Here is a 16,870-nt window from a genome sequence, read left to right as displayed (position 1 = left end):
AGAGCTCCAGGTCTCTGTGTCATGACAACCAGCTACAACTGCAATGCCAGAGGGATGTCCATTCTCTTTCAGTCACTTGGAAGGAATGGAATGGCAGTCCAGGGTTTCTAACAGTAGATAGGGCATGGGTAAAATATGCCAATCATCGGGCCAGAATCTCTCTCTGCCTCCCCTGATGCCCTAAACTCTTGCCCCTAACCTCAATCCTTTCTCCCCCAGCAAGCCCTATTCTTCCACCACAATTGCTATAGTGTGTGTGGGATGGGATGGAGAGGGAAGGACACATCCATCCACATCGGCACCCTAGTGCAAAGCCCTGGTCTTTTCAAGATCAGTCAAGTTCTAGTAGGTGGAGATAGTACTTTGAACCTCAGAGCTCCAGTTGCCTCCAAACACTGGCCCACACTCTAAAATCCTAACAAAGTTGATTGGGGGACAACTTAGGTGCTTCCTGATCCAACTGCCTTCCTTCCTTATGCGGGGTTTTGGCACATGTATTTTTATAGCTCTGATGAAGCACCTTCCATGGGAATGAGGCTAGGGATCTTGTTTCCAGAACAGTATAATGGAAGGGCATTGAAGGGATTTGCAACATGTGTAGACATTCTGCAAAGGGTCTACCCTGCTAAACACAGTGTTAAGAAAAGCTTTTTCAATTAGCTGGGTCATCAGAACTGGAGGTGATTCCAAAACTCACTCTTGATTTGACTCCTTTACTGACAGCATCCAGTTACTGTTTTAAGAGGAAAGGTCTTCCTGCTGAGGCCAACGTGGAGCTCCATGAAATGGGCTTCTCTGGCCTCGGCCTCTACTTGTAAAGGAGCTAGAGCTTCCGAAAGATTGGAACTGCTAGCTCCTGACGTCCTAGAATCCCACCACCTATACTTTTCCACCAGTGCTGTGCCTAACAGAGCACCTTTGAAATGCAGCCCTGTAGTATATGACATGAGGACTTACCCGACAGCAATGCTGTATCGTAATGTGTGAACTTGTTGGGAACTGTCATGTGCTAGAGTGAATTGTCGTCACTCTGTGCTCCTGTTTCCACACCTGTAAGTTGAGGGAGTTGGCTTCCTAAGATCTCTGTAAATGTTATTTCCACCTCTCCCATAGCCCTTCCCCCATGGCCAAGACTTGTATTTGCTCCAGTATTCCATCCTATCATTCAGCACACTTCCCCAGCACCTTCTAACACAGGGATTCCTAATTTTCTGTGTGTCCTGGACCCCTCTGACATAAAAAGCCACCAAATATATGGAACTTAAGACATCTGCTGGTCCTCAGAACAGGAACGACGTGTAGAAATGAATAGGGAGACACGATTTGGCTTGGTACAAGATAGACCTTTGGAGATGTCCCAAAGGGGAACAACCATTGCAAACAGTGGAGTTTTCCATCATTTGCGGGGCCTGGGTAAAGGCTGAATTATGTCAGTCATGTTTAACAGACAATTTGAAATCCCTTCCAACTTGGATTTTATTCATATTTAGAGGAATTCGTATCTAATGAACAGAATGCCATGTTTCTCTACATGGCCACCCATGTGGGAAGTGGGCAAAAAATTTTTTTTGCAGGGGGAAAGGCAGGGCAATTAGGGTTAAGGGACCTGCCCAAGGTCACACAGGTAGTGTGTCAAGTGTCTGAGGTCGAATTTGAACTCAGCCAGGGCCAGCATTCTACCCACTGTGCCACCTAGCTGTCCTGGCAAAAATTCTTTTGAATCCCCAAATATGCTTCTTTATCCCTACTTTTCTTCATGGTTATCCTTTCAAGTATCTAGAGCTTTCCTTTCCCCCCAATTGTAACAAACAACTGACTTCTACTATATCGATCCTACAATAAGTCACTCATCTCCCCAATCTGATTTCTATAAATCTGGGAAATACCTGTATTTGCTGTTACTGTTTCCAATCTGTAATATAAATTATTCCAGTTTTATATGCATAGCCATATTCATGTCTATGCATGTGGTGGATATAGGCATATGTGAATATATACATGTATACATATTTGTACGTAGGTGTGTGGCCACAAATTTTATTTTGCCTAGACTCAAAACAAGGTAGTCACATATACTTAATATGTATTTCTGCTCTCAGGGACTACTGATATTTTAAGCCTTATGTCTAACTAAGGGGTACTGGGGATGAGGAGAAGGTAAGGAAACATTTTATGCAAGAATACTGGGCCTATGACCTGAGGCTTACTGAAGAACCTCTCTGAGCCCCTTTTTCCTCATCCAGCACATGTGAGCAACACCCCCCCTTCCTTCTGTAATTCCAAAAAAAGGTATTTTGTGGACCAAAGTGAGAAAATGTATAGGTTACCTAATAAACTGTCAATTACTACAAAATATGGAAACTATTATTAGTAGCCCAGTATCTGTGGTCTGTTCACCCCACAAAGGCCTGATGTATACGGCAAAGATAAAGACACAAGGAACTGCAAAGTTACAAATTTATTGGTCTGGAAATAAATACAAATATCTCATTAAGAAACCTTTTTGGCAAGACTTGACACCACACTGTCCACCTCTGGTTCTCAGCCACTTATGCCTCCCTCACCACCTCTTCTGGCACAAAGACTGTGTGAAGCCCCCAGAAATGGAGGCTCCCAGTAAGTCAAATGACATCACCCCAGGTCAGCCATCCTCCCAAAGGTTGATTTGCAATTAACATCCTTCCAATAGGAAAATGCATTAATTAGCTAAAACATAGGTCCAAAAGCCACAAAAAAAACCATCATAATTGGTTGCTTTGACAATGCTTTCTCCAAAAAGGTGGAGGGGAGGTTAATTGAAAAATGCAGGAATTCCAGAATCATTACATCTTACCTGCTCCTATCACCACCACCCTCCAAACCCCTAAGGGTTCTCTTCAACTGACCACTAGACCAAAAACCCTCTTTTCAGGAAATGGGTCTAAACAAGTAACAACATTATGCCAAAGTCAAAATTCACAGCTATCTTTTTTTAAAGATCATGCCATCATTCTAAGACTTATTCTTTACAACAGAATTGAGAGGCAAATTCATATCAGGATTTAAGATTCTAGAGTGTTATTTTGGGCGGGGGGGGGGGGGAGAAAGGATGGGGATATTGCTTTCTTTAGCCAAGCTGATATTAGAATACAATATTCTTTTCCTTCAAGGAACTGCAGAAGGCAGCCTTCTGTTCAATGTTCTAGAAAATCCAACAAATCCTTCTCCTCCCCACCCTGTACCCCACCTCTTAGGTATGGTTAGATAACAGGCCCCTAGGCCCCAGAGATATTACATACTATTGCAACTCTCTTCCCCACTATTCACATAAATGAAAACTGTAGAATCAAGCTGGAAGGGCCTTTAGATTTGAAAGCATGGAACAGACTGTCGAGGGCTAGAAAATGTCTCAGAACATAGAACAAACTGTTCAAGCTGGAAGGGCCTTAGAAGCATGGGACATTGTTTAAAACAGTGAGCAGAGTTGGAAGGAACCTTAGAGATCATTATTTCATAGATCAGGAAAACTGGAGGGCCAGGAAGGAGCTCTCAGCCTATGTGATGAAACACTTCTCTGTGAAATCGCCAAGGAATGAAAATGCCTTTTAAATAAGGTGATAATCAAAGAAAAAAAAAAAAGGAAGGTTCCTCACTGCGTTTTAAGGAGGTGCAGCAAGGCTGATATCTCACAAAACATGAGATACCAGAAGCCCATCGATAACTTTCATTGTGTTTAAAAGCCTGGGGTTTACATTGGCTATTTTAATTGAATGTTAATGGTTGAGAAGAAAACGGCTTTTTATGCTTCAAAATTAAAAGGCGTATAAATGCACAATGTAATTTTAAACTATCTACAATTATGATAGTTTGCAAAAAAAAAAAAAAACAACAAAAACCCACCAGCATAAATGTGAGCTTCACCGTTTCCCCTTATTAAAAAAAAAAAAGCCACCCACAATGCACTGCACTCTCCCTCCTTACATCCAAATAGTGTTGCCTGTATTACAAATTGGGTCAGTTTTTCCTTTGGCTGCAAAGAAACACAAGTTAGTAGATCGGCTGTACCACTGACCAAAGGCCTGTCTGACTTTCATTAATCAGGCCAGCCTGAGGGTTTATTTTTTTTAAACACAAGTTTTTCTCTTCTCCTATCTCTTTTGGGGGGCAAAATGCCTCTTTCGAGTCTGATGTGAGTGAGAGAAGACAGCAGCAACCAGAATTTTATGAACAATTTAATCAAGAGACCCATCTCTGGATGCTTGCTTTAGACTGGTCCCCGTAATCTTTCCACACTCAACCCCCCACCCCCAACATCAAAATGACTCTTTCTCAATCCACCTCACTTTGTTCTCACCAGAGCTCACTCTTAAAAAATAAGCTTTGGATTAATACCAAGTTATGTGCAGTGTGATACAGGAGGGGTGGGATGTGGGGCTGGGGGAGGAGGGAAAGGAGGCAGCTACTTAAAACAGAGTTCAAACCAGAGCCAGGAGGGGGCTCTGTGGGGGTCCTTGTCTAACAGGAGACTTCCATGGACTTGAGCCCAGCACTGTCCCCGGTGCTCCCCGAGTTGGGAGTGATCTCGAGGCGGGTGTCTGTGTGGGAGCGGCTGCGGGTGCCCTCACTGGTGTGGGATCGGCTGCGGGTGCCCTCGCTGGTGTGGGAGCGGCTGCGGCTGCCTTCCAAGGAGGTGACGCTGGAGCCGGAGGCTGTGCGGGACCTCATGAGGCGAGTCATGCTGGCAGAAGGCACTGAAAAGAGACAAGAAAGTGACAGAGGCACTCACAGAAGGTCCCTCCAGTCCAACTCCCCATCTTGCAAACAAAGCATCAAAGAGGCATGAAAAAAGGCGATGGAGATATTTCGCTACATAGCCAGAGTTCAAATCTTTTGGCTCCCCAGGTTTGTCATCTTTTCTTTCAGTCATTCTAGGTCTGAAAAGCTATCCTATCACAAAGAATCTTAAGACCATAGGCCTGGAACTCAAAGGAACCTCAGAGCCCAAGACTTTCATTTTACAGATAAGAAACTTGAAGCTCTGGAAAAGCTGAATTACTATTCACAATTACTGGTTAAATCTTTCTGGGAGTCAGCTTAATCCATGTACTCTAAGACCCCTTCATTTTATAGAACTGAACTCTAACATTCTGTGAGGTTCTGTGTCATTTAAAAAAAAAACCGAATTCTGTATTGTAAAACCCCCTAAACAAAGCTATAAATCTTTGGGACCCAGAATCACGAAATCTGAAAGTTGGAAGGGACCTCCTGTAGGTGGAAGCCATCTTGAAATGAATCTCCACAACAAAATACCAGAATGTTCAGTGTCTGCTTGAAGACCTCTAAAGAAGAGAACTGACCATCTCTTAAGACAGACTACTCCACTCCTGAACAATTCCAAAGGTTAGCAAGGTTTTTTCCAACATTGCTTCTACACAGCTTCCATACCCCTGGGGACCCACCCACTCTTTTCTGGTTTTATCAAATAGAACACGTCTAATCTCACCTCTGGGATAGAACCCTTCCAATGCATGAACAAAGCTATAATGGTCCTCCTAAATTTTTTCTTTCCCAAGCTAAACCTACCTAGCTTTTTTCACCAAACTCATAGGATATGAAACCCAATGACCTTCCACTATCTTCAACACTATTCCACTTATCAATGCTTTTCTGAAACGACGGCTCCCAGAACCTGGTGATCTCAACAGCTCCCATGGATTAATTATCATCTCTAGGCTGATGATTCTCCCATCTACTAATCCAGTCCTAATTTCTCTGCTGATCTGCAGATGCCTGCTGGCCATCTTGAATGGAAGGTAGAGTAGACATTTTAGATTAAGCAGGTCCAAAACTTTCCCTGTCAAGGGCAATGCAATGCTCCCAAGTCCCCCAGACTCAAAAGGTAGGTGTCATCCTCATCTTCTCACTCTCTCCCACCTTGCCCCCCAATCCCACACATCCACTCTATCGGTTTCGCTTTTGTGACATCTCTCACCTACATTTTCTCTTCTTGTCTGCCTCCATCCAAGGACAGACCCTTATCACCTCATGCCTGGACTACTGCCAACAGCCTGCTGATGGGTCTATCTACCAAGTCTCTGTCCACTCCAATCCATCCATTCAGTCACTAAAGAGATTCTGCTAAAGAATGAGTCTGATCACAGTCACCTCCCTCCTCTATATAACAATTCCAATGGCTCCCTATTGTTTCCATCATTAAATATAAAACCCATTTGGCATTCAAAGCCCTCCATGACCCACCGCCACTATTTCTCCCAACCTTCCCAGTCTTTTTACATCGTACCCTCCCTCACATACTAGTCTCTCTGCAATTCCCTGAACAAGACACTCTTTGTCTTGGCTCTGGACAGTTTCTCTGGCTGTCTCTTATGCCTGGAATGCTCTTCCTCCTCGCTTCCTTCAAGTCCCAGCTAAAACTCACCTTCTACCAGAAGCTGTTCCCAGTCCCTCTTAATTCTGTATCTTCCCTCTGTTAATTATTTCCAATAATTCTGTACATGGCTTGTTTGCAGATATTAGTTTACAAATAACTTCTCCTTTAGACTGTGCACTCCTACCGTCTTCTGCCTTTCTTTATGTCTCCAACTACACAGGCTCTTAACCCAGACTTTTTTTGTACCCTCCCCATCCTGCCAGGAAGTGCCTCACTGTGACTAATAGTCAAACAGCCTGGGCACATGGTAGGTATGCAGTGTTTGTTGAAGTAATAAACAAATACAATCGATCTGATGCACAGGCATTTGACGGCACCATCCATTGCATGACAGGAACACATGCTGCCATACTTGTGTGCAAACCATAGTGATAAACCACTGTTGAGGTTGGTGCCCTGGCCCCCCACCACCTCTTCCCTGCCTTTGGGATCATGCAAAAAAGTATGAGTAAGTAAATAGGTTCCAGGGCTCCTGCCTTTCCTTTCTCTCCATCCACAATGGGCAACCTGGACTCCTGAGAAAAACCACAGATGCTTTGTGAGGAAAATAAGTGCCTGACTCAGCTTTCCCTATTCCTCTGCAACCAAGAGCATACATTTGGGGGTGGGGGGAAGGAAAGCCTACACTCAGCACCCGTTCCAAGACAAATCAGCCCTGATTCACGCCCTGTAAGGTAAACAAATGTGAGAGGCTTGGTGGGTCTCTCCGGTTACCTCATCTGCCAGCAAGTACTATTTGGGGTTTCAACACTTAGCTCAAAAGGTTCAGGGGGTGACAGGAGAGGAGACAGAGACGCACCACCGGGAGACAGTACTGTAAGACAAAGAGCCTGGGTCACGTAGAAGAGAATAAATAATACACACGCAACCTTGAAGAAATAGGGGGAAAGGATACCACACAATGGGGATCCTCATTCTGTGTGTGTGTTTCATAGAAGAAAGCCAGGGAAAAGGGGCAGGGAGGATGATAACAGCACCTACCACGTGGGATTGTTGTGAGGACCAAGCGCACAGAACACATGCAAAGTGCCCTGCAGACCTTAAAGCACTATGTGAGCGTTAGCTATGCGTCACCAAAGCACTTTGCAAACCTGAAGGCGCTACATAAACAGCTGCTAGTATATATAAGGCACCCCAAAAGCTTTAAGCTTAAACCAGTCTTACAACTGCACTATGACTTTTGGGACACCTGTATACATACGTAACACACATATGCATACACAATCATACATGTGAAATTATATGCACACGTCATATGTATTGAGTAAGTGTGTGCACAACACACATATACATGTGTACTTGCTCATGCTCTCTCACACACACACATATATAATAAAGTAATATGAGAGGCAAGGAAAGAATATGGAATTCAAAATTTTTAAAAATGTTAACATTTGTGTTTACATGTAATTGAGAAAAATAAAATTAAACGTAAAAAAAAACCAAAAGGTCTTGGTCCCCTTCAGCCCCTTCAAAAAAAAAATAGGTTTAATATGAATCTATATGTAAGGGCCTATATCAAATTACATACCATCTTGGGGTGGGGGGAGGGGAGAGATGGGGAGAAAATTTGGAACTCAAAATCTTATGGAAGTGAATGTTGAAAGCTAAAAATAAATAATTTTTTTAAAAATAAGATCATGAGTGAATACATACAAATTCAAATTCCTTCCTTAGATATTTATTAAAGGCAGATGGGTGGTGCAGTTGGCCAGGAAGACCAGAGTTCAAATCCACCTTGATACTTGGCTGTGTGACCCTGGGCAATGTTACTTCCTCTAGACTTACAAAAAGGGGACAACCACCACACCAACCTTGCAACACCGTTGTGAGGTTCAAACTTACTTGGCACAGTGCCTGGCTCACAGTGGGCTTATTCCCTTCCTTCCCCTGCCTACCATGTATGGGAGGCGGTACCAGAATAATGGTAGAAATGACAGACTTGAAGTCAGTATAACTTTGGGGAGAAGTTACCTGGTTTCTCCCGCCTTCATCTTTTCTTGACTGTGAAACAAGGGCTGTGTTAAATGACTTCTGAAGCTTTCCTAAAGCTATGCGGAATCCTCTACAAAGATAACTACAATGCATTCTTTTCCTGCAAAGAGCTTACAGGATGGATGTAATATAAGGAAGACTGAATATATGGCAGTCTGTTCTAAGGGCTCAAATATCCCCTATCCACCAAAAAAAAAAAAAAATCAGACCTTCCCTTGACCCTCCCACTCCATCAACAAGCTCTCCTCTCTTCCTCAAGAAATTCCAACAAAAAGCATCCCATGGACCAGAGAGTTTGTTGCAACGAACAAATGCCACCAAAGAAGTGGTATCTCTCAGGCATCTCAAGAGGAGGCAGGGGGTTGAACTAAGTTGACCTCTGGGGTCCCTTTCATCAAAAGATTCTAGAAAATGTGGCCCATGACTAGCTACCACTGCCACGGTCCTAAACAGAGAATACAGGAAATCACGGCATCTGTCTTGGGCACGAGCCCACATTTCAGAACTGGGTCGTGTGTGTGTTTGTCCTGGCTGAAGAACAAACTTTAGTCTCAGCATGGAAGACAGAAAGTGGCAAATTCATACATTTTGCTCCCATTTATAGTCTTACTTTAAAATCAAATGGCTGAACTAAGGCCTTCTGCCTGATTATAGGTCAGAAGTAAATAATCAGAGATTCTAATTACACGGCACTTGACAGTTTTCAAAGTGCTTTTTTAATATTCTTTCCGGCACGTTACACCAGAGAGCTAAACATTTTCATGAAGTCAGGGCTTGAAGCCAAACAGTCAGTCTGAAACACTTACCCCTGAGAGAAGAAACCTAAGCCAACACATAATCCATGAGTCTGATTCCTCCCTCCTGGAGAGGTCAGCCAGTGTTTCGGCTTTTGTTGTTGTTCAATCATCGAAGATCCTGGAGTGGTTTGCCATTTCCTTCTCCAGCTCATTTTACAGATGAGAAAACTAAGGCAAACAGGATTAAGTGACTTGCCCAGGGTCACACAGCTAGTAAGGGTCTGAGGCCGGATTTGAACTCTGGAAGATGCGAGTCTTCTTGACTCTAGGTGTACCATGGTGCCACCAGATAAATGGGCCACAGGACAGATTGTCTTAAATAGGTATTGCACGGCAGTGAGATGTGTTGGAATGGAGGACTGGATGTAGAAACAGAACTGGGTTCAAGGCCTGGCTCTCAGAACACAGCCAAGTTCAACTAACCTTTTTAAGATGATATTTCCTCAACCCCAAGAGTGGAGATAGTATTTGTACTATAGGCCCTGTAGGGTTGTTAGGAGAGGCATCTCTTTTCACAAACACTAAAAAGTGCCATAGGAATGTGAGTTTATAATCTATATCAGGGCTGTTCAAAATGCGGCCCACCTACAAGCATAGAAACTTACATGAATGCTTTAGTAAATGAAGCCGAGCTACCACACAGCTCTCACTAAAATGGCAAATCAAAATATATTGTCTATTGTTTCAATGAATACCTAAGGTTGGACAGCCCTGATCTATATCTGCTTTCTCAGGGGGTGGGGAAGGGAAGGAGGGAGAGAATCTGGAACTCAATGTTTTAAAAATCAAATAATAAAAATTGTTCACATTACTTTTAAATAAATAAGAAAATTTTAAATAAGAAAAGAAATGTGAGTTATCAGTTAAATAAATGGATGGACTGATTTCACTTGGAAAGGAAAAATTGGCAGGAATGATGCCCTGGGATTTACTATCAGAAGACCTCTCAGCCCCTGTTGCTTATATGACTTTCGATGTCTTGTCAACTGAACCTCACCAGTGAAAAATGGAGACAATGATATTTTTATTGCATACCTCACAGGACTGTTGTAAACTCTTAACATGCTTTATATAAGTGTACGTTATTCACTATGCCCCATCTGCACTGTAGGGACTGAGCCAATCCTACGGGGCCCGTAAATAGCCTGTTTTTATATATGGGCATCAGCATATTGTTATAACCTACTCTTAGCTCCCTAAGTCTCCTAAAAGCAGGGTGGAATAAAACATTGGGATGAATGAAACATATGACACCCCAAGGGAAAAGGAGGTACACAACTTATCCATGATACTTAAGGCTTCTCAGCATCTGAAATAGCTGCCACAAATAAACTCTGTGGTTTATTTTGTAGGAGAAGCAATCAGGCTCTAATCTTACCACTCAAGCCTCACTGATTCTGATTTTACACACAATTCTAACATGCTTGGTTGCTAATTTCCCAGCCCACCGTAAGCACCAAGAAGTAATGGCTGACATCCAATGAAGGGAAAAGGAAAAAAAAAAAGCAGGGCGACCACAGGCAAAACACAGCCTCTTGGGGCTATTTAGTGTAGGCAAAGTACCCTACACCACCTTAAGAGATAGACTGTGGGTACCAGAAATGACCCAATCATGCTAAAATGCACTGTTTAAGGAAGCTAGACAAGCAGGTAATGGCTTTGAAAAGGTCTTTACATTAGTTATCTGTTTAATTTTTCACAGGGATGCTCCTGCCCCAACAATACTTGATAAATGTGGCGTTAATGGGACAGATCCTAGCCTGGGGCTCCTTATACCAATGAGGCTGGAATTCCGGCCCCTCCTCCCCTTGCACAAATGACTTCTCCTCCTTGACCACTTGATGAGGTGAGCAAACCAGCTCCATCTGCTTCAGAGCATTTCTCAATTCTAGTCTTTGGGCTTTGACCCACTCCCTTCCCCCCAATCCTGGATGAGGGCTGCCCGGACCTCTCCTCCTGCATTGTGGAACAAGTACAGAACATACTTACTGTATCCCATTCCTTGGACAAAGTACTTGAAAGCCTCGGCGAGCTTGGCAGGCTGCGAGATAGAGAAAAAAACGGGAAAGCTTCGGTCAATCGGGTCATTTCTCCAACCTGGAAGCTGGGGCCCTGAGTATCCTGTGGCCTCTGCTGAACCATCAGAACCTGGGCCCAGATTCAGGTTCCCGGCACTGGGTGGTGTAAGATGTAAGTGGGAGAAAATGAGGGGAATGGGGTCTTCCAGTTGCTGAAAATTCTGTCCTCAATCCCAGGGAATGAAATCTACAGAAGGCTGTGTGTTACATACCCTGAAAGTCTATGCACGAGGGCTTGGCTGGCCTAGGATAAGCAGCAAACTCCAAGAATCTGAGGGGCAGCTGGGCATTGTGAACAGGGCCTGGATTTGGGAAGACCTATGTTCAAATCCTGCCTGAGCCACAGACTACTTGGGCAAGTCATATAAACAGACTGTCTCAACCATGGTAGCTTCTTCTGTAAAACAAATGGGACTGCCTCTAAGGTCACTTCAAGAACTAAAATCTACAATACTATATGATTTATGACTATGGCTCTTACTAAGTCACTCACTGGCTTTGTGACCTTGGGTTAAGTTGTTTCCCCCTTTCTGAGACTCAGTTTCTCCAAATGGATAGATTTATCTATTATCCTTCTATCAAGCAGAATACATTAGATGATTCCTAAGGGCCCTTCCAGCTCTGCTGAACACGTCTTTGGGGACCCTGTCCCCACTTACTCTAAACATTTCAACACAGGAATTTCAAGGGGTGGGGCAAATGTGATTTCTGAAGCAAATTCATTCCTTCCCACCCCCACCTCCTGGCTTTCTTCTTTTCCTCCGAAATACCAGTACAATTATTTAGGGAAATTACACCATCACTAACTATTCCTTACAAAATAAAATGCTATAAAGCAATACTGGTTTTAGCATAAATAATAAAATATTTAATTAGATCTCTTCCTCCTTTCAAATAGCAGGTCTGGTGATCCCAGGCCAGTAAGGGCTTAAGGTCAACTCCTCGGCAGAGATACCCTCATGAGGCTGCTTTCAGAACTCGCCAAAGTGTGTAACTGGCGGGTATTAACATGTCTGGCAGCTTAGGCCTAAGCAGGTTTCTGTTTACAAGGCCATCTGTTCCTTCTGGGGCTTGGCAAGACAAATGTCTTCTAGGTACTACGTATCTCCCGAAATGAGAAGATAAATTATGCAAAGGATCTGAGAGCTGGTGTTTCAGGGTGAGGCTTTTTGGTTTTTTCCAGAAAGTGAAAAGCCAAACTAAAAATGGGGTGGAGGATATTTAATAGTATAGAAATGCACAACCTGGATTGGAAGGGACCTCAATTTTTATGGGCTGTTTCCTCATCTTTACAATGAGAGGATCAGAATAGATTCCTGAGGAGGAAGAAGAGAGGGAGGTCCAATCAACAAGCACTCATTAAGTGCCTTCTGTGTTCCAGGCACTATGAAGAAGCAGAAAGAAACTGAAGGATAAAAAAGGGGGGATGAAGAGAGAAGGGTGAGGACAGAAATGAAAGAGGGGAAGAGAGAGGAAAGGGGAAGATGAGGAAGAAATGAGACTGTGGCAGGGAAAGGGAGAGGGGGAAGGAGGAAGGGAGAGAGGAAAAAAAGGAACGTTGAAACTGAGGATAAATTTAATGAAAAACAGATTGACTAAATGAGTTAAAAAGGCAATTGTGCCAGTGCAGAGGTCTCCCTGGGAATCCTTGTGTGTTGTGTAAACGGTGAGGGCATTTACCATGGCCAGGGCTGGACAACAAACCATGGGAGATGACCGAGGTGGGGATCGGTTAGAAGGAGAGGGGGAAATGTGGGTAGAGCTGTTGTTGCAAAACTATTCTGCAGAGAAGGGCCTGATGATTTCCTAAAGCTGCAACCACTTCCCAGTTTTGCAACGTTCATCATTAAAGGCATTATGTATTGTTTGGAAAACCAACTGTAACCAAATGTTACCTGAGAAATTTGTGGCAGGCCTCCACAGTCCGCCATCTAGAAGGAAAGAAAATTTGGGTTATGAAGGGGAAACATCATGGAGACATCACACACATTCCATGTAGGTGTGTTTGCTCAATTTTTTCAGGAAGCAAGGTTCATCAATGAACTCCTTGGTTTTTAAATCAGGTGGCTCCCTAGCACATTACTGGAGCTTATCTCCACACTACTTTCTCCCTTCATAGACTTAACTGTCCAACCAAACTAGCCTTCTATGCTTGGTGTATAGACATGGTATCCCATTGCCAACCTCTGGACCTTTGGAAAGCCCATCCCCTATACCTGGAACACATTCTCTTCTTCACCTCTGTCTTTAAATCTAATTTTTCTTCAAAACCGCCTCCTTCAAGAGGCCTTTCCTGATTTCTCAATTTTACTGGTTTCTTCTCCACCCCCTAGAAATTACCTTGTGTTTACTTTATAATCAAATGTGTGTTTGTGTGTGTATACACACACATATATACACACAATATATATGTATATGTGTTTTATTTATATATATATATAAAAATATAAATATATATAAAAATTATGAACATCCACATTATTTTTCCCAAGTAGAACACGAGTTGGCTGTAGGTGTTGTCTCCTTTCTGTCTGTTTCCCTAATGCCTAGCACAGTGCCACAGTGGGTACTTTCTAAGTGTTCATTGATTAATCTCGGTAGCTAGGTGGCCCAGTGGAACTGGAATGACCTTATCTTGTTACTTATTAAACTTGTTACTTATTAGGGAAGTAGCTACATTTTAAAAGTACAGGAGGCCCTGACCCTCCCCTCCCTGACCAAGCTCGAAGGCTTCATAAGGCTTCATGGGAAGGGAAGGTGACCTGTAGGGACTCCTCTCCCTTCCTCTCATGGAACTGCTAGACCCTTCCCAAATCCAAGTAAGAGAAAACAAGGAAAAGTCTGATGACCCGCCCCCCGCCCCCCCCCCCGTGGCCCCCAACAGGGACCTACCAGAACCATTTGTTGCCAATTCATTATGTTTTCATCTGTTAGAAAGCAACAGCAAAATAAATCCACAGGCTGTTGGCTTACTGGCCTCCCCTTCAGGCTGGCTTTAAAAATCATTATGGAATACATTCCCAAACAGACAGTCAGCAGAGCCCTTGGCTGGGCTCCAGCGCCTGGGCTGCCCTTCAGTGGCCTTGAGAGTCAAGGTCTCCCTCTCTTGTGCTTCCTGGGCCAGCAGCTGCCCTCCTCTATGGAAGGCGCGCTGAATGAAAAGCAACCCTTCCCTGAAACCTGCGGCACTGCTAGGGACAGGTCGTGTACCCTCTCTAAGCATCAATCTTCTCATCTGAGAACGGAGATAAACAACATAGGACTGTTGTGAGGAAGCACTTGGAGAACTTGAAAGAACTTATAGGGTTGTTCTCTCTCCTATCATCAAAGGTATGTATGCTTGGAAAGGGAAGGTCATGCCAGACTGAAGGCTGAGACAATATGAGTGTTACACCGGTATCCAGAAAAGAGTACAACAAATGGAAAAATACGTATTACAGTCTTACTGGGCAGCTAGGTGATGCAGCTAGGTTAGAGTGAGACCTGAATACAAATCTGGCCTCAGACACTGACTAGCCATATGACCCTTGGGTGAGTCACTTCACCCTGTTTGCCTCGGTTTCCTCATCTGTAAAATGAGCTAGAGAAGGAAACGGTGAAGCCACTTTGCCAAGAAAACCCCAAATTTGGTCACAAAGTGTTAGATACAACTAAAAACAACCAAACACATTCAGGTACCATGCTAAGCCCTGGAGGTATGAATGTAAGAGAGCTGCCTAGTCCTTTCCTTCTAAGAGCTTATATTCTAATTTGAAGCAGCTAGGGCAGAGCATACTGGCCTGGAGCCAAGAAGAACTTAGTTCCAGTCCAGCCTCAGACACTTGCTAGCTTTGAGGCCCCGGGCAAGTTTGCCTCAGTATTTCCTTCTGTGAAATGGCACCTCTTACCTAAAACTGTTGAGACTCAAATGAGATGATAATTGGAAAGTACTTTAGCACAGTGCCTGGCACAGATTAAGTGCCATAGAAACGTTAGCTATTAGGAGAATAAACATGCCTCCATAAGGTGTCCTCTCTGTGGGGAATTTATGGAAGAACAGGAGACAAAAATGGGACAGCGCAGTGGTGATCAGTACTAGTGTAGTAAACACCCACACTGACATGCTGCTCCTTAAGGACAAAGACTGAGTTTTATCTTTCTCTCCTCAGCATGTGGTACAGCACTTGGCAATGCTTGTGGATTGCTTGGGGAAATCCCTCCCCAATTCCTATCATTACTTCATCTAGGCTTGGGTTCAGTGTCCTTGGGGATCTTTTGGATCCCCAAGAGAACTTGCATTTATCCAATAAATAAACCCAACAGCCTTCTCACACACACTCAACGTGCCCGTCACCCGGACCCCACACCTGACTCTATGATTAGAAATTCCCTCAGTCGCCGGAGCTTTCCCACCATGAAACATTCATCTACCATGTTGGCCCCCTTGTCCTACTGTGGGGTTCCTTCCAGGGGCCTCCATTTCAGAGACAGGCCCGGAATGACCACGTTTCATTCTCTTCCTGGCTATGCTACTGACTCTCTGGCCCTGGCTTCCCACCCCTCCACCCCCCCTTTATCAGCTCCCTTTTATAAGTGGTCTTTGTACAGGCACAATGCAAGTGTTTAATAAATAAATGCTTCTGACCCTTCCGTCTTTCTCTCTCTTCCCCTACCTTCTCCTCACCCAACATGCCCATTCATTTGCCATGTTACCTTTAGGAGTGTGGTCTTGGTTGGATCCAGTTTAGAGTTACACTCCACCTATGCAAGGGAAGGGAAGATTTGCATGAATGATCTTTGATTTCAAAGGCTAAAAAACCCTCCTAATTTCATGTCCTCAGTTTCTTTCTAAACATATTGGGCATATATCCTCTTCATGCATAAAATGGAGCAAATTACCTTTAGAGCCCCTTCTGTCTCTAAAATCCTGCAGAATAACAGGCTTAAGAGTCGGAAAGGATGTTAGAAGCCCCCAAGCCAACCTGCACCCCCACCCAGCGCTGGGGACCCTTCTCTAGGAGCCACTACACATCATTATTCAGCCTTTATATAAACAATAGCTTACGGGACAGGGGGAATCACTACCTCCCTCTACCTCTGGCCCTAATCATGATGAAATTCTTCCATACACGGAGGCAAAATCTGCCTCCCTCCAATATCCCCCCACTGGTCTTGGTTCTGCAGTCTGGAACCACACACAAACAGAGCTACTTTCTGTTTTCCTTTTCTACATGATAGCTCTTCACCCATTTTACAGATTCTCTGAATTGGAAGAGACTTTGGAGTCGCCTGAGAGGCTATTTCCCTTTTGACATCCTCATTAAGTGTTTGGTCGGGACTCATTTGCCACCTACTTCTTGCCTTTTCTCCTCTAAATTAAACAACCCCAGTCCTTCAACTGTTCCAAATGGTGCCTGCCTCTGGGTACAAACCAGTTTGTCAGTGTTATTCCTAAAAAGTGGGACCCTGAACTCAACACAGTACAGTTCACCATCATCTGAGTAGCACAGAGGCTTATCACATCCTTCATTCCAGATACCATCTTTCTGTTAATGCAGTCTGAGGTCACACTAGCTTTTTGGAGTAGTTGT

At 43.8% G+C, this 16,870-nt stretch overlaps 1 protein-coding gene across 1 annotated transcript in view; it reads right to left on the bottom strand.

Moving 5' to 3' along the window:
• Positions 1–2,440: 2,440 nt before the first annotated feature.
• Positions 2,441–16,870, bottom strand: part of NDRG1 (N-myc downstream regulated 1) — an 82,150-nt gene continuing 67,720 nt past the window's right edge. Inside the window, exons 13-16 of the mRNA XM_036761906.1 lie at positions 15,993–16,040; positions 13,196–13,231; positions 11,212–11,263; positions 2,441–4,730 (exon numbers count right to left, since the gene is read on the bottom strand). Of these exons, the coding sequence (XP_036617801.1) occupies positions 4,495–4,730; positions 11,212–11,263; positions 13,196–13,231; positions 15,993–16,040 (372 nt within the window). The 3' untranslated portion in view covers positions 2,441–4,494. The remainder of the gene's footprint in view (positions 4,731–11,211; positions 11,264–13,195; positions 13,232–15,992; positions 16,041–16,870) is intronic.

This window comes from Trichosurus vulpecula, chromosome 1 (genome assembly GCF_011100635.1).
Source record: "Trichosurus vulpecula isolate mTriVul1 chromosome 1, mTriVul1.pri, whole genome shotgun sequence".
In the NCBI taxonomy this organism is placed as follows: Eukaryota; Metazoa; Chordata; class Mammalia; order Diprotodontia; family Phalangeridae; genus Trichosurus; species Trichosurus vulpecula.
This window is presented reverse-complemented; position numbering and strand designations above follow the sequence as displayed.